The sequence below is a fragment of the Schistocerca nitens genome, chromosome 2 (genome assembly GCF_023898315.1).
Source record: "Schistocerca nitens isolate TAMUIC-IGC-003100 chromosome 2, iqSchNite1.1, whole genome shotgun sequence".
NCBI classification, from domain to species: domain Eukaryota; kingdom Metazoa; phylum Arthropoda; class Insecta; order Orthoptera; family Acrididae; genus Schistocerca; species Schistocerca nitens.
In genome coordinates this window covers 945,052,792-945,071,573 of record NC_064615.1, presented here as the reverse complement: position 1 = coordinate 945,071,573, position 18,782 = coordinate 945,052,792, and the positions used below count along the sequence as shown (strand labels likewise).

The following is an 18,782-nucleotide window of genomic DNA, read 5'->3' as shown; positions in this document are numbered from 1 at the left end:
TGAAGTGGAAGGAAGACAAGGATTTCTGGTCAGATGAGTATCGGGTAATATCAACAGCAGCAGAAAATGGTATAACAGGTGTAGGATTCGTTATGAATAGGAAGGTAGAGCAGAAGGTGTGTTACTGTGAACAGTTCAGTGACCGGGTTGTTCTAATCAGAATCGACAGCAGACCAACACCGACAACGATAGTTCAGGTATACATGCCGACGTCGCAAGCTGAAGACGAACAGATAGAGAAAGTGTATGAGGATATTGAAAGGGTAATGCAGTATGTAAAGGGGGACGAAAATCTAACAGTCATGGGCGACTGGAATGCAGTTGTAGGGGAAGGAGTAGAAGAAAAGGTTACAGGAGAATATGGGCTTGGGACAAGAAATGAAAGAGGAGAAAGACTAATTGAGTTCTGTTACAAGTTTCAGCTAGTAATAGCGAATACCCTGTTCAAGAATCACAAGAGGAGGAGGTATACTTGGAAAAGGCCGGGAGATACTGAAAGATTTCAATTAGATTACATCATGGTCAGACAGAGATCCCGAAATCAGATACTGGATTGTAAGGCGTACCCAGGAGCAGATATAGACTCGGATCACAATATAGTAGTGACGAAGAGTAGGCTGAAGTTCAAGACATTAGTCAGGAAGAATCAATACGCAAAGAAGTGGGATACGAAGTACTAAGGAATGACGAGATACGTTTGAAGTTCTCTAACGCTATAGATACAGCAATAAGGAATAGCGCAGTAGGCAGTACAGTTGAAGAAGAATGGACATCTCTAAAAAGGGCCATCACAAAAGTTGGGAAGGAAAACATAGGTACAAAGAAGGTAGCTGCGAAGAAACCATGGGTAACAGAAGAAATACTTCAGTTGATTGATGAAAGGAGGAAGTACAAACATGTTCCGGGAAAATCAGGAATACAGAAATACAAGTCGCTGAGGAATGAAATAAATAGGAAGTGCAGGGAAGCTAAGACGAAATGGCTGCAGGAAAAATGTGAAGACATCGAAAAAGATATGATTGTCGGAAGGACAGAGTCAGCATACAGGAAAGTCAAAACAACCTTTGGTGACATTAAAAGCAACGGTGGTAACATTAAGAGTGCAACGGGGATTCCACTGTTAAATGCAGAGGAGAGAGCAGATAGGTGGAAAGAATACATTGAAAGCCTCTATGAGGGTGAAGATTTGTCTGATGTGATAGAAGAAGAAACAGGAGTCGATTTAGAAGAGATAGGGTATCCAGTATTAGAATCGGAATTTAAAAGAGCTTTGGAGGACTTACGGTCAAATAAGGCAGAAGGGATAGATAATATTCCATCAGAATTTCTAAAATCATTGGGGGAAGTGGCAACAAAACGACTATTCCCGTTGGTGTGTAGAATATATGAGTCTGGCGACATACCATCTGACTTTCGGAAAAGCATCATCCACACAATTCCGAAGACGGCAAGAGCTGACAAGTGCGAGAATTATCGCACAATCAGCTTAACAGCTCATGCATCGAAGCTGCTTACAAGAATAATATACAGAAGAATGGATATCAATGATACGATTCGCTGATGACATTGCTATCCTGAGTGAAAGTGAAGAGAATTAAATGATCTGCTGAACGGAATGAACAGTCTAATGAGTACACAGTATGGTTTGAGAGTAAATCGGAGAAAGACGAAGGTAATGAGAAGTAGTAGAAATGAAAACAGCGAGAAACTTAACATCAGGATTGATGGTCACGAAGTCAATGAAGTTAAGGAATTCTGCTACTTAGGCAGTAAAATAACCAATGACGGACGGAACAAGGAGGACATCAAAAGCAGATTCGTTATGGCAAAAAAGGCGTTTCTGGCCAAGAGAAGTCTACTAATATCAAATACCGGCCTTAATTTGAGGAAGAAATTTCTGAGGATGTACTTCTGAAGTACAGCATTGTATGGTAGTGAAACATGAACTGTGGGAAAACCGGAACAGAAGAGAATCGAAGCATTTGAGATGTGGTGCTATAGACGAATGTTGAAAATTAGGTGGACTGATAAGGTAAGGAATGAGGAGGTTCTACGCAGAATCGGAGAGGAAAGGAATATGTGGAAAACACTGATAAGGAGAAGGGACAGGATGATAGGACATCTGCTAAGACATGAGGGAATGACTTCCATGGTACTAGAGGGAGCTGTAGAGGGCAAAAACTGTAGAGGAAGACGGAGATTAGAATACGTCAAGCAAATAATTGAGGACGTAGGTTGCAAGTGCTACTCTGAGATGAAGAGGTTAGCACAGGAAAGGAATTCGTGGCGGGCCGGGCCGCATCAAACCAGTCAGTAGACTGATGACCAAAAAAAAAAAAAAAAAAAAAAGCCAGAGCATTGCCGGAATTGCTGGGAAACGTCCCGCTCCCTACAGGACAACGCATGTGGTTCCGACATGACGGTTCCCAGAAACGTGGATTGGCAGAGGTGGTCCTGTACCATGGCCTGCTCGATCCCTAGATACGTCCCCTCTGGGCTTTTTGTTGGTTCAATTAATTTGTCGCCATATAAATCTTCCTCTACCGGTTTAAATACTCCTCATAGGAAAAAATTACATTAGGGAAAAATATCTATTTTAAAGTTCCTTACAACCTCCCAGAGTTTGACGGTTTAAATACTTTTCACCCTGTATACTGGTGGATGTTGTTCTACATTAGAATGGTAGTCTATATTCCACAATGAAATGAGTGTGACACAATGACGAGTTTCATTATGATATGAAGTAGAGGTTGTCCAGGTATCCAGTTCTGCATTGCCTGACAAGAACAATGTGATAGCCACCCATTTCCTGACATTAAACTCCGTCCAGAGAGGCTGAAGCCAGTTGTCAGCTCGTTACGAAAGCGCAGCGACGCGTGCCGCCAGGAGATCTGCGACGGCGCGCACGGTACGGGCGATGCTGAGCGGCCGGCAGCAGCAGCAGCAGCAGGCGGACGCCGCCCCCGCCCGCCTCGGAGCCGCCCGCGGGCGCTGCCCCTGGCCGGCGCCGCCCGCGACGCGCCGGCAGGCCTCGCTGTGTCGCCGCGAGCCGGCGCTGCCCGCCGTGCTGCTGGAGGCCCGCGGCCGCGCGCTGGACGGCTGCCGCGCCGCCTTCCGCTACGACCGCTGGAACTGCTCCCTCAGCATAGCCGGACAATCCGTCTTCGCCAAGCGTACGTACACGTCATGTATCTCGGGACAAATCCTAAAATAAAGTTAAATGCTAAACAAAGTTGATCACCACCTGAAGAAACAGCAGCGCGCATGTCTGACTTCATGCCTCACCAGAGAGAACCAGCTCTCAGGAACTCCTGGTCAATACACCAAATCCTCAAGTTTCCTATAACTGCCCTCTCCAAATAGCACACAGCGTAGCAGGTCTGAGATGTTGGTTTCGGCTCTGAAGAGGGGAGGGGGGGGGAGACTGGAGTGTCACAGTTCGGTACTTATCCGTCCCCCCTTCCAAATATAACTTGCCGTCACCCTCACTTTTAACCAGCTACCTGTTTCACGGATTTTAATAATAATAAACACAGTACAACGACTATATTATTATTGTATTGCCGGCCCCGGTGGCCGAGCCGTTCTAGGCGCTTCAGTCCGGAGCCAAGCGACTGCTATAGTCGCAGGTTCGAATCCTGCCTCGGGCATGGATGTGTGTGATGTCCTTAGGACAGTTAGGTTTAAGTAGTTCTAAGTTCCAGGGGACCGATGACCTCCGATGTTAAGTCTCATAGTACTCAGAGCCGTTATTGTATTAAAACATTTTGTACAGAACGTCCCAGGAGAAAGAAGCAAAAAATTTCATATGGCCATATGCCCGCCGGCCGCTGTGGCCGAACGGTTCTAGGCGCTTCAGTCTGGAACCGCGCGACCGCTAAGGTCGTAGTTTCGAATTCTGTCTCGGGCATGGATGTGTGTGATGTCCTTAGGTTAGTAAGGTTTAAGTAGTTCTACGTTCTAGGGGACTGATGACCTCCTCTACATCTACATCCATAATCCGCAAGCCTCCTGATGGTGTGTGGCGGAGGGTAGTTTGAGTACATCTATTGGTCCTCCATTCTATTCCAGTCTTGTAGTGTTCGTGGAAAGGAAGATTGTCGGTATGCCTCTGTGTGGGCTCTAATCTCTCTGATTTTATCCTCACGGTCTCTTCGCGAGACATACGTGGGAGGGAGCAATATACTGCTTGACTCTTCGGTGAAGGTAGGTTCACGAAACTTCAACAAAAGCCCGTACCGACCTACTGAGCGTCTCTCGTGCAGAGTCTTCCACTGGAGTTTATCTATCATCTCCGTAACGCTTTCGCGACTACTAAGTGATCCTGTAACGAAGTGCGCTGCTCTCCGTTGGATCCTCTCTCTCTCTCTTCTATCTACCATATGTGGTACTGATCCCACACCGGTGAGCAGTATTCAAGTAGTGGGCGAACAAGTGTACTGTAACCTACCACCTTTGTTTTCGGATTGCATTTCCTTCGGATTCTTCCAAAAAATCTGTCTGGCATCTGCTTTACCGGCGATTAATTTTATATGGTCATTCCATTTTATATCACTCCTAATGCCTACTCCCAGATAATTTACGGATTTAACTGCTTCCAGTTCCTGACCTGCTATACTGTAGCTAAATGATAAAGGATCTTTCTTTCTATGTATTCGCAGCACATTACACTTGTCTACATTGAGATTCAATTGCCATTCCCTGCACCATGCGTCAATTCGTTGCAGATCCTCCTGCATTTCAGTACAGTTTTCCATTGTTACAACCTCTCAATATACCACAGCATCATCCGCAAAACGCCTCAGTGAACTTCCGATGTTAACCACAATGTCATGTATGTATATTGTGAATAGCAACGGTCCTACGACACTCCCCTGCGGCACACCTGCAATCATTCTTACTTTGGAAAACTTCTCTCCATTGAGAATGACATGCTGCGTTCTGTTACCTAGGAACTCTTCAATCCAATCACACAATTGGTCTAATAGTCCATATGCTCTTACTTTGTTCATTAAACGACTGTGGGGAACTGTATCAAACGCCTTGCGGAAGTCAAGAAATTCGGCTTCTACCTGGTAACCCGTGTCTATGGCCCTCTGAGTCTCGTGGACGAATAGCGCGAGCTGGGTTTCACACGACCGTCTTTTCCGAAACCCATGCTGATTCCTACAGAGTAGATTTCTAGTCTCCAGAAAAGTCATTATACTCAATACGTGTTCCAAAATTGTACAACTGATCGACGTTAGAGATATAGGTCTATAGTTTTGCACATCTGCTCGACGTCCCTTCTTGAAAACGGGGATGACCTGTCCCCTTTTCCAATCCTTTGGAAAGCTACGCTCTTCTAGAGACCTACGGTACACCGCTGCAAAAGGGGTGCAACTTCCTTCGCGTACTCTGTGTAAAGTCGAACTGGTATTCCATCAGGTCCAGCGGCCTTTCCTCTTTTCAGCGATTTGAATTGTTTTTCTATCCCTCTGTCATCTATTTCAATATCTACCATTTTGTCATCTGTGCGACAATCTAGAGAAGGAACTACAGTGCAGTACTTTGTTAAATAAAAACCTCACATGTTAAGTCCCATAGTGCTCAAAGCCATTTGAACCATTTGAGCCATATGTCCTTTTTGTGTCGTCTCGTTGTCACTGTAGGCTTGTACCAGGGGTAGCAAAGAGAGGGTACTGTTTGGTTGCCGGTATCCTCTTCTTTAACACAAACTGCTCGCATGTATTAACAGGGTTCTTTATTCATAGGAACAAGAAGTTACTTAAGATAGTCCAGATGTTGTGGTACAAGCTCTTCTGTAATGTCCAAGTTGGCCTCACTGCTGGGGAAGTACAACTGCCGCTATGTACACTACTGTGATCGTTAGATACTGCCTGTCTCTGAGATACAAGCTGAACTAACTGCGGCTGCGAATCCCGCTAGCTGCGACTGATGACTCGACTCGCTGACTCAGGTCCGCGACAGCGATGCAAACACTGGCAGTCGAGAGGGCGTTGGCGGCGCGTTATTTGCGAGTCTGTCGTTGGCCTCTCTCCTGATAGGCTCACTTGCTCTCGTGTCTATTAGCGATCTTCTCGCAACGTCTTTGCCGCCTGGTGTGCTGGCGACAACTTACGCCAGCACAGTCCTAATCTGAATGGTTTCCGGGATGGAACACGTTTAATTTAGATTGTTATTTATTTTGTGTGTAATTCAATACATCTCTGTTGATCCATTCTGGACGTAGAACAGAGGCTGGCCAAAAACTGAATAAAGAAATTCGCCAAGCAGCTGTGCAAACTGAGAAGTTATTTTACTTTATTTTCGCTACCAGTTCCAGCAATTCAATATGCCATATGGAGTTGAGTTGCAGTCAAGTCTTTGAGGGAAGCACTTGAGAATTCACGGCATCCAGAAACATTTGGCCCCAGTATGCAAATATCGATCATTTTTAGAAGTGCATAGGGGGCCTCAAGATGGCATATTGAATTGCCGGAACCGGTAGAGAAAATAAAATAAAATAACTTCTCAGTTTGCACAGCTGTTTGGCGAATTTCTTTGGTAAGTAAAAAGTTCAATATAGTTTTACGTTTACGCATGTAGAACAATTAGTAAATATTAATAATAATGAAGTCCCATACTCCATGACAGAGAGTAGGGGAACGATGCGAGTGACCTGTACCGCTGTACTAGGCAAGGTCCTAGTGGAGGTGGTTTTCCAGTGCCTTCCTCCGACCGTGATGGGAATGATGATGAAGACGACACAACAACACCCAGTCATCTCGAGGCACCAAAAATCCCTGACCCCGCCGGGAATCGAACCCGGGACCCCGTGCTCGGGAAGCAAAAACGCTACCACGAGCAGCGGACTAGTAAATATTACAACATGCGTTTTACACAGTATCAGTTGTAAAATACGTACATATTTTAACACATTCATTTCTAAACCTTATCGTACACGTCACAATACAGTCGTTGTACAGTTCACAATAAATATTCTAATACTCCATCGTCACCTTCAGTGTATTTGTCCACTTTTGGGAAAACACACTGTGTCGCTTGGCTGAGTGCCTTTGCACGTTTCCTGTTGAGGGCAGCAACGTCGAGGATGCTACCACGTACTTCATATCCCGTATTCATCTTTCTTTTGTACACCTCAGACCTCATCCAACCCTACCCCATAAATAAAAATCTAATGGTGCAAGGTCAGGCATGTTGGCAGCCAGTTAATTGTACTACTATAAGCAGGCCAGCGATTACGGTAAGTCCGGTTGAGATGTTTCCTCACACGGCTGGTCAAATGTAGAGGGGCTCCGCCATTCTGGAAGTACACTGCAGTCCGTGAGCATAAAGGAACGTCCTCAAGCTGTAGAACATACGAATTTAAAAAAAAATGCGAGTAATTCTGTTCTGTCGTTCACTCTTCTCAAATGAGTACGCATATCGACAAGTACATTAAATCTGTTCTGTCACAGAAACCACGTGGAACAAAGCTCATGTCAATAGAAAGTTCTCTGCTATAAATGAGCGGTCCTGTCATTTCTCTGATTATTGACCTCTCCTTCTGGGATACGCTGTATAATTTGGTTCAAATGGCTCTGAGCACTATGGGATTTAACATTTGAGGTCATCAGTCCCCTAGAACTTAGAAATACTTTCACCTAACTAAACTAAAGACATCACACACATCCATGCCCGAGGCAGGATTTGAACCTGCGACCGTAGCGGTCGCGAAGTTCAAGACTGAAGCGCCTAGAACCGCTCGGCCACAGCGGCCGGCGCTGTATAATTTGTTTGCATCATGGTTAGTAGGGCCTGCATCCTTCAGCCCATTTCATACGTATCTTTTGAACTGAAAATGATTTTAGGTGCGATTTACCACAGGCCTAGACAAAGAATAATCAATTCCTATTCTTGTCCTGGTATCTCCACCTCTGTTCACCAGTACATTTCACTTCCCCATAGGCCTAATATCTCTACCTTACTTATCTAACAGAAGTTTTCAGTACCTTACTCCCGCGGCACTAGGTGCAGAGCCGCTCTGCACTTCTCTGCCGACAGCTACAAGCTACTTTGCCGGCAGCGATGTTCACCCTCTTAAAAAGGATAGGACAGACGGGGAGGCGGGGGGGAGGTGACACTCAAAGCTGATGACTCCGCCGCCACTTCACGGAGGTCACCGTCCAGATGGTGGAGGGCGTCGTGAGCGAGGATCTGAATACACTTGATACGTATTTTGCAAATAAATTATTATCACGTGGGAAGAAGATGATATTTGGTTGGAGGGGTGCTCAACTATGCCGGTATCAGCGGCCCCACAAAGTCCCAATCATTTCACTGTCCAGTCTCGCCACATTCTCGAATTATGATAAAATGATGAGGACAACGCAAACACGCAGTCCCCAGGCGGAGAAAACCCCCGACCCACCCCTGAATCGAAAGCGGGACCCCGTGATCCACAGGCAGTAACTCTAGCCACTAGTCTACGGACTGCGAACACCTCGAAAGAAGGAAGATGTGAGCATGAATCTTGGTACTGGTGGTGGTCAATTCTACAGACTCAGCCTTCAATAGGACACAGTTTTCCCAGTGACAAATTACTTGACGGAGACTTGGGACGTAGAAAATTCCATTTTCACTGTTCAGGAATCGGTACGACTCGAAAAACACCTCGTCGCCGTTCTTGAAATGAAATTTTGTTTTGTGTCCTCTAGTGGTGTGCTAAGGTTCAAAATGGTTCAGATGGTTCTGAGCACTACGGGACATAACATCTGAGGTCATCAGTCCCCTAGAACTTAGAACTACATAAACCTAACTAACATAAAGACATCACATACATCCGTGCCCGAGGCAGGATTCGAACCTGCGACCGTAGCAGCAGCGCGGTTCCGGACTGAAGCGCCTAGAACCGCTCGGCCACAGCGGCCGGCTGACTCCCTAAAAGATGCATGGCCTTTGATGTAAAGTTGTCGGTCTTAATTAGCGAATATTTTAGAAATTTCAGGAGACATTTAGAGAAAGTGTGACTCTTCTACAGAAAACCAGGAAGACGTAGTCTAATTTCGTCTCGTATTAAACTTATTCATAGCACTGCCAACAAGTATGACGTACACTAAACCTCTTTTCAGTAGTTATATAATTTACAATTGTTGTAACGTTTTCTTCTTCGCTGCCATTTCTTTCTATAGGCCGCTCAAGTGTGAATAGTCTTTAGTTGGCGTCAATTTGAATTCTTTTTAAAGCCTTCGCAGCAGTTTTGTTAGTCTTAATTGTTGGCTCCTTTTTCTTTTCCTATCGAAATTTAAAATTAATCGTTCAAACTGGTTAACTCGTTACCATGGTACTCGGCGTCTTCTCGTTGATTTTTTACAAATGAGTAAACATTTGGATGAACTATTGATATTAACGCCTTCAGAGACGTTGTTGTTAGTGCTATGGCGGCTGCCACTGCAATTCGACATATCTCTTGGCGTTTGCTTGTTATCGTGCCACTGGTCCAGAAATAATTGTAGAAGTCCTGAAGCTTATGGTTTTCAGACGAGCTCTCCTAAATAGACAGCCATCCATCATCCAACATATCCAAGAGGACATATGCTACAACTGAGCACATTGATACGAAACAGTGTATTGCTTTGTTGCCTTTGTTGCCTGTTCCCACAAGCACTGCTTAAAATAATTGCAACTCCTAATCTCTGTTTTGGTAAACTAACTTCTAGCTGACTGGATTGTACCAATTTTCATCATGAGAGACGCAATATTCCTTCCAAAGAAGTTCGTTTTAATAATCACACAAAAAGATCGTATATTTCTAGCTTTTTGCTCTGTAGTAAATCGTAGACAGCTGGAACAGCTCTAAATAACTTTTAAGATTGGCATGAAGTATGAACACCTGTCCAAACTGTTCATTCGACAGAATGTCCGTTGGAACACCACACCTATCTATACAAAAGTACACTATAGGTTTGCTGCTTTCAACTAACGAAGCGAAAGCAGACTGCCAAAAGAACATTGCTACCCACTCCGAAAAGTCCTTTTATATATCAGGAAAATATTCTCCCATATAACAGTTTCACCTGTAAACGGTTAAAAAAAGTTATCAGCGGGGTTTGACCGCGTGACCTGTGGGATGACGAACTTGCGATCTACCAGCTCACCAACACGAGATGAACACAATTATTCACAGATACGATTTTCCTGTTCTCCGTAGTTCTTTTAATTACAGTTTACGAATGTTCTACTGGATGACAGTATATAGCACGGACTAAATCGTTGTTTTCGTTGATACTCTCTTGATACAAGGTGTTTGGTACCGATATGAGCGTCTAACGTCTGACATCTGGAGGTTTGGGAGTTGGTGCAAAAAGTCACTTTTCTCAATTGCAAGGCGAAGGCAGCAATGGACAGGCCGATGTATTCTACTTCTGGATCAGCCTTTTCCGAGGTCCACTACCTGAAGTGTCCTAACCTCTGTAGAAATGTCACCACATCTCATCTCCGCACAAGTGCCCGTACAAATGTCACAAACTCACCTCAGTCTGCCCTTCCGCCCTCTCTGACAAGGCCGTTAAGCAGACGGTAGGTGGCTACTCACTACTGAAGACTTCGGCTGCCATTGCTGATGATTTTTATTCAAAAATTAACACAATGACAGGGACTGGACCCGTGACTGACGACCTTTTGATTACTAGTGAAAGATGCCTTCGAGCAAGGCGGCGCAGTGGTTAGCACATTGGACTGGAATTCGAGAGGACGACGGTTCAATTACTTGCCGGTCTCCCAGGTAGAGATTTTTCATTGTTGTCGTTGTGGTCTTCAGTCAAGAGACTGGTCAGATGCAGCTCTCCATGCTACTCTATCCTGTGCAAGCCTCTTCATCTTTGAATAATTACTGCAACCTAAATCCTTCTGAATCTGCTTAGTGTATTCATCTCTTGATCTCCCTCTACGGTTTTTACCCTCTACGCTGCCCTCCAGTACTAAATTGTTGATCCCTTGATGCCTCAGAATATGCCCTACCAACCAATCCCTTCTTCTAGTCAAGTAGTGCCACAAATTTCTCTTCTCTCCAATTCTATTCAACACTTCCTCATTAGTTATGTGATCTACCCATCTAATCTTCAGCATTCTTCTGTAGCACCACATTTCGAAAGCTGACATTCTCATCTTGTCTAAATTATTTATGGTCCACGTTTCACTTCCATACATGGCTACACTCCATACAAATACTTTCAGAAACGACTTACTGACACTTAAATCTATACTCGATGTGAACAAATTTCTCTTCTTCAGAAACGCTTTCCTTGCCATTGCCAGTCTACATTTTATATCCTCTCTACTTCGACCATCATTAGTTATTTTGCTCCCCAAATAGAAAAACTCATTTAGTACTTTCAGTGTCTCATTTCCTAATCTAATTCCCTCAGCATCACCCGACTTAATTCGACTACATCCCATTATCCTCGTTTTGCTTTTGTTGATGTTCATCTTATATCCTCCTTTCAAGACACGGTCCATTCCGTTCAGCTGCTCTTCCAGCTTCTCTGCTGTCTCTGACAGAATTACGTCATCGGCGAACCTCAAAGTTTTTATTTCTTCTCCATGGATTTTAATTCCTTCTCCGAATTTTTCTTTTGTTTACTTTACAGCTTGCTCAATATACTGGTTGAATAACATCGGGGATAGGGTACAACCCTGTCTCACTCCCTTCCCAACCACTGCTTTCCTTTCGTGCCCCTCGACTGTTATAACTGCCATCTGGTTTTTGTACAAATTGTAAATAGCCTTTCGCTCCCTGTATTTTACCCCTGCCACCTTCAGAATTTGAAAGAGAGTATTCCAGTCAACATTGCCAAAAGCTTTCGCTCAGTCTGCAAATGCTAGGAACGTAGGTTTGCCTTTCCTTAATCTATTTTCTAAGATAAGTCGTAGGGTCAGTATGGCCTCACGTGTTCTAACATTTCTACGGAATCGAAACTGATCTTCCCCGAGGTCGGCTTATTCCAGTTTTTCCATTCGTCTGTAAAGAATTCGTGTTAGAATTTTGCAGCCGTGGTTTATTAAGCTGATATTTTCGTAATTTTCACATCTGTCAACACCTGCTTTCTTTGGGATTCGAATTATTATATTCTTCTTGAAGTCTGAGGGTATTTCGCCCGTCTCATACATCTTGCTCACTAGATGGTAGAGTTTTGTCACGACTGGCTCTCCCAAGGCTGTCAGTAGTTCTAATGGAATGTTGTTTACTCCCGGGGCTTGTTTCGACTTAGCTCTTTGAGTGCTCTGTCAAACTCTTCACGCAGTATCGTATCTCCTATTTCATCCTCATCTACTGAAACGTCCCCTTAAAAAAATTTATGAATTACAGTGCTGATCCCGGGTTCTCGGGTTCGATTCCCGGCGGGTCAGGGATTTTCTCTGCCTCGTGATGACTGGGTGTTGTGTGATGTCCTTAGATTAGTTAGGTTTAAGTAGTTCTAAGTTCTAGGGGACTGATGACCATAGATGTTAAGTCCCATAGTGCTCAGAGCCATTTACATTGCTGATAAACCTCTTAACTCATTTGATTTTCAAACAACTGAGCAGAACTGAACGTACTCAGACATTTCTTATCAACACTAAACTGAGATACAATATTTTTAGCGCAGTGCTAGCTGACTTTCAATAATCCCTACAAAAGAATGGCCCTGACTAACAATAACCTATACTTTTCATGAATCACTTACCTCACAAACATCTCGTTACTCGAACTACTGCAGTGCAGCGAGCGCCAATACTGCCAGCTAAATAAAAGATTCTAACTACTGAAGGCACTAACTACTGATAGGTATAGTTAGCAAATGAAAGATTTTGATAGTGAATAAACAATGTATTTACCTTAATAATGTCCAAAAGTCATCATATATATATATCAGTTCATGATATCCAATATTACAAATGTACTCTTTCTGATAGACACACGTCCAGATCGTCCGCTCTCAAAATTCTGCTATCTCTCCCCCCACATCCACCACTGCTGGCGGCTCACCTCCAACTGCGCAAGGCTACGCGCTGTTCACATCCAACTGCCCAACTATACAATAGCGAATATTCCAACAGACAGCACACAGCACAACCAGTGATTTTCATACAGAGCGTTACTTGACGTTACCAACATGAAAACGTAAACAGCCTAATTACACTACATCCTCTTCCATTTCCATAACATTGTCCTTAAGAACATCGCCCTTGTATAGACGCTCTATATACTCTTTCCAGCTTTCTGCTTTCCCTTCTTTGCTTAGAACTGGGTTTCCATCTGAGCTCTTCATATTCATACAAGTGGATCTCTTTTCTCCAAAGGTCTCTTTAATTTTCTTGTAGGCAGTATCTTACCCCTAGTGATATGTGCCTCTACATCATTTGTCCTCTAGCCATCCCTGCTTAGTCATTTTGCGCTTCCTGTCGATCTCATTTTTGAGACGTCATTTTCGTAATTTCCCTAAATGGCTTACGCAGATACCGGAATGGTTCCTTTGAAACGGCACGGCCGATTTCCTTTCCCATCCTGCCCCGTTCCGAGCTCGTGCGCCGTCTTTAGAAACCTCTTTGGCGGTAGGGGCTCCCTCGTGCAGAACTGTCGAGATCCTGCCACAGGAGGACGCGCTGTTGGGCCGCAGAGTTCCGCGAGACGGCGGCGCTGCAGGCGGTGTCTGGGGCGGCGCTGGCCGACGCCGTGTCCCGCGCGTGCGCGCGCGGCCAGCTGAGGCGCTGCGGCTGCCCCGCGACGGCCGACAGCCGGCGCCTGCTGCGCGAGTCCGGCACCTGCCCCGAGGGCGCCGTCGCCGCTGCCGGCCGCCGCCTCGCCAGGCGCTTCCTGCTGCCCGCGGGCGCCGCCACCGAGCCCGCAGATGCGCGCGAGACCGTGCTGCGGCACAACCTCGCCGTCGGCATGCAGGTAGGCCGCCCCCTGCCCTAACTGGTCATTTACACGTTCCTTAAGCGCGCAGCAACGTCTGCAATACCGTGTGGCGGTGCCGTGACACGGACACGACGTGGGCAAATCACATCGTAGTGGTGCTGCCAGGAGGCGCGAGAAGGTAATACTACACAGTATTGGCAAATGCGGTACAATATTGTACGACCTGTGCTATTTTGAAATACGATGCTTTGTTTCTTCGGACATCCGTGCAGGCGGCCGTTGTGGCCGAGCGGTTGTAGGCGCTTCATTCCGGATGTGTGTGATGCCCTTAGGTTGGGAGACTCACACGTTTATAACGGGTGGCAGGGACAAAGAATCCAGTGAAATTTTTTTAAGTACATTATCTGAAAACTACCTTGAGCAGTTAAACAGAGAACCGACTCGTGGCGATAACATATTAGACCTTCTGGTGACAAACAGACCTGAACTATTTGAAACAACGCAGAACAGGGAATCAGCGATCATAAAGCGGTTACTGCGTAGATGATTTCAGCCGTAAATAGAAATATTAAAAAAAGGTAGGAAGATTTTTCTGTTTAGCAAAAGTGACAAAAAGTAGATTTCAGAGTACTTGACGGCCAGCACAAAAGTTTTGTCTCAAGTACAGATAGTATTGAGGATCAGTGGACAAAGTTCAAAACCATCGTACAATATGCATGTTCCAAGCAAGATCGCAAGAGATGGAAAAGGGCCACCGTGGTACAACAACCGAGTTAGAAACTGCTGCGGAAGCAAAGGGAACTTCACAGCAAACATAAACATAGCCAAAGCCTTGCAGACAAACAAAAATTACGCAAAGCAAAATGTGTGAGGAGGGCTATGCGAGAGGCGTTCGATGAATTCGAAAGTAAAGTTCTATGTACTGTCTTGGCAGAAACTCCTAAGAAATTTTGGTCTTATATCAAAGCGGTACTTGGATCAAAACAAAATGCTCAGACACTCTGTGACCAAAATGGTACTGAAACAGAGGATGATAGACTAAAGGCCGAAATACTAAATGTATTTTTCCAAAGCTATTTCACAGAGAAACACTGCACTGTAGTTCCTTCTCTAGATTTTCGCACAGATGACATAATGGTAGATATCGAAATAGTTGACAGAGCGATAGAAAAACAAAATCGCTCGAAAGAGGAAACGCCGCTGGACCTGATGGGATACCAGTTCGATTTCACACAGATTCCGCGGATGAACTTGCCCCCCTTTCTTGCAGCGATGTACCGTAGGTCTCTAGAAGAGCGTAGCGTTCCAAAAGATGGGAGAAGGGCTCAGGTCATCCCCGTTTTCAAGAAGGGATGTCGAACAGATGTGCGAACCATAGACCTATATCTCTAACGTCGATCAGTTGCAGAATTTTGGAACACGTATTATGTTCGAGCATAATGACTTTTCTGGAGACTAGAAATCTACTCTGTAGGAATCAGCATGGGTTTCGAAAAAGACGATCGCGTAAAATCAGCTCGCGCTGTTCGTCCACGAGACTCAGAGGGCCATAGACACGGGTTAGATGTCGTGTTTCTTGACTTCCGCAAGGCGTTTCATACAGTTCCCCACAGTCGTTTAATGAACAAAGTAAGAGCATATGGACTATTAGACCAATTGTGTGACTGGATTGAAGAGTTCCTTGATAACAGAACGCAGCATTTCATTCTCAATGGAGAGAAGTCTTCCGAAGTAAGAGTGATTTCAGATGTGCCGCAGGGGAGTGTCGTAGGATCGTTTCTATTCACAATATATATAAATGACATTGTGGATAACATCGAAAGTTCACTGAGGGCTTTTGCGGTTGATGCTGTCGTACATCGAGAGGTTGTAACAATGGAAAAATATACTGAAATGCAGGAGAGTCTGCAACGATTTGACGTATGGTGCAGGGAATGGCAATTGAATCTCAATGTAGACAAGTGTAATGTGCTGCGAATACCTAGAAAGAAAGATCCTTTATCATTTAGCTACAACACAGCAGGTCAGCAACTGGAAGCAGTTAATTCCATAAATTATCTGGGAGTAAGCATTAGGAATGATTTAAAATGGAATGATCATACAAAAGTTGATCGTCGGTAAAGCAGATGCCAGACTGAGATTCATTGAAAGAATCCTAAGGAAATGCAACCCGAAAATAAAGGAAGTAGATTACAGTACGTTTGTTCGCCCATTGCTTGAATACTGCTAACGAGTGTGGGATCCGTACCAGATAGGGTTGATAGAAGAGATAGAGAAGATCCAACGGAGAGCAGCACGCTTCGTTACAGGATCGTTTAGTAATCGCGAAAGCGTTACGGAGATGATAGATAAACTCCAGTGGAAGACTCTGCACGACAGACGCTCAGTAGCTCGGTACGGGCTTTTGTTGAAGTTTCGAGAACATACCTTCACCGAGGAGTCAAGCAGTATATTGCTCCCTCGTACGTATATCTCGCGAAGAGACCATGAGGATAAAATTAGAGCCCACACAGAGGCATACCGACAATCCTTCTTTCCACGAACAATACGAGACTGGAATAGAGGAGAGAACCGATGGAGGTACTCAAGGTACCCTCCGCCACACACCGTCAGGTAGCTTGCGGAATATGGATGTGGATGTAGATGTAGATGTAGATGTAGATACACGTTCCTTAAGCGCGCAGCGACGTCTGGCGTACCGTGTGCCGGTTGCGTGACACGGAAACGACGTGGGCAAAACACATAGTAGTGGTGCTGCCAGGAGGCGCGAGATGGTGATACTACGGAGTACTGGCAAATGCGATACAATATTGTAGGACAAAAATGTCGACTTGTCTCAAGTTGACTGCTTAGCCTTTGCAGATGACATAGCAGTAGTAATTGAGACGGAAGAAGACGCAAAGACACAACTCGACAACTTAAGTAAGGTAGCCAGAAAGGTGGGACTGAGGATCGCCTAAAACAAGACAAAGACTTTAAATACCACTGCAGAGTGGGAAACACCGGAAGGCACTGTGCAAATGGTGGACAAATTTAAATACCTGGGAGAATTTAAACAGGAAGTAACAGGAGCAAGGAGGGAATAACAGAGAGGATACAGAAGATGAGTTCAGCTTTCTGCAGGACGAGCGAGATATAAAATGAAAAGAATATATCCACAGACGGAAAGATAAGCCACTACAAGGCAACGGTGAGGAATGCAGTATTATATGCTGCTGAGACGATGATACTAGCAAGAAATGGAGCAGAACAACTAGAGAAAGAAGAGAGAAAAATACTAGGTCGCAAAAGAGGTGGAGACAGGTGAATGAGAAGACCTAGGGAAGAATTGTACAGGAACATGAGGACAATATCCGGGGAAATCAGACACAAAAGGGCAAGGTTTGCTGTAGTTAGGATAAGTGTGGACAGAATGACGAAGTGAGTGTGGGAAAGCCGGCCGAAGTGGCCGTGCGGTTAAAGGCGCTGCAGTCTGGAACCGCAAGACCGCTACGGTCGCAGGTTCGAATCCTGCCTCGGGCATGGATGTTTGTGATGTCCTTAGGTTAGTTAGGTTTAACTAGTTCTAAGTTCTAGGGGACTAATGACCTCAGCAGTTGAGTCCCATAGTGCTCAGAGCCATTTTTGAGTGTGGGAAAAAACAGGGAGGACAAGGGGAAAGACAGGAAACAAGTGGGTTGTTGAACTTCGGAAGGACTGGTTGTAACTGGGGATCAAGGTAGAAGGAAAGGAAAATTGGAGGAGCAAATATACACTGACCAATATGCCGGAGATCAATGACAGAGAAAAATACAGGACAAGATTAGAGTGTCACCAGTGGAGTCGACAGGAGAAACGGACACTGAAAATCTCGGAAGAGGAGCGGGAGAGAAGAAGAGAAAGAATGAAGAGGTTCTGGGAGAAGAAGAGGAAAATGCAGTCCATGAAGGGGCTACCCGTAGTCCAAAAGAGGCCGTAACGCAAGAAGAAGAAGAAGGACCTGTGTTATTATGAAATACGATGCTATGTTCCTTCGGACATCCATGCAGCCGGCCGATGTGGCCGAGCGGTTCTAGGCGCTTCAGTCCGGAACCGCGCTGCTGCTACGGTCGCAGGTTCGAATCCTGCCTCGGGCATGGATGTGTGTGATGTCCTTAGTTAGGTTCAAGTAGTTCTAAGTCTAGGGGACTGATGACCTCAGATGTCAGGTCCCATAGTGTTCAGAGCCATTTGAACCATTTTTAACATTCACGCATGACGGAAGGAACAGGCACTGCAGAAACAGTCGTTATGAAATAAATGAAATGTATTCGCAGTTGCGGATATAGACAACCATCAGTTGCGTAATGGAGGGACGAGAATGAAAATTGGTGTCGGATCGGGACTCGAACCCGAATGTCCCGCTTATAGCGAGCGGTCGCCTTACCGTTTGAGCTATCCAAGCACGACTCTCTCCCAGACCCCAAACTTCCATGTGTCGTCAACCAAGCGACTACAACCTGCACTCGTACATCCATTATGTATATTCCTCTACAGTGTTGACATTTTACTTGAAAGTAGCTTTCCCAGCGTCGGCGGATAAATACGATATTGTAGTACCCGTGCTATTCCGAATTACGATGCATTGTTCCTTCGGACATAAACAGATAAGCCAAAACATTATGGCCAGTGTCCATATAGACGCTGGACGTCGCTTGGTGGCGTTGCGGGCACGCTAACGAAGATATGGGCTGCAAATGGGAAAATCCATTGAGATAAGCGACTTTGATAAACGGCAGATTACTATTATGCAGAGCCTGTGAACGAGTACCTCTAAAACGGCGAAGCTAGTCAGATGTTCACGTGCTGCTCCCGTGAGCATCTACGGAAAGGGATAGAACAGTGAAGCTACCACTAGGCGCTAAATAATTGGACGTCCACG

At 45.2% G+C, this 18,782-nt stretch overlaps 1 protein-coding gene across 1 annotated transcript in view; it reads left to right on the top strand.

Annotated features, from left to right (window-relative positions):
- Positions 1-2,917: 2,917 nt before the first annotated feature.
- Positions 2,918-18,782, top strand: part of LOC126235464 (protein Wnt-4-like) — a 129,710-nt gene continuing 113,845 nt past the window's right edge. The window contains exons 1-3 of the mRNA XM_049944186.1: positions 2,918-2,980; positions 3,029-3,173; positions 13,641-13,918. Coding sequence (XP_049800143.1) covers positions 2,918-2,980; positions 3,029-3,173; positions 13,641-13,918 — 486 coding nt within the window. The remainder of the gene's footprint in view (positions 2,981-3,028; positions 3,174-13,640; positions 13,919-18,782) is intronic.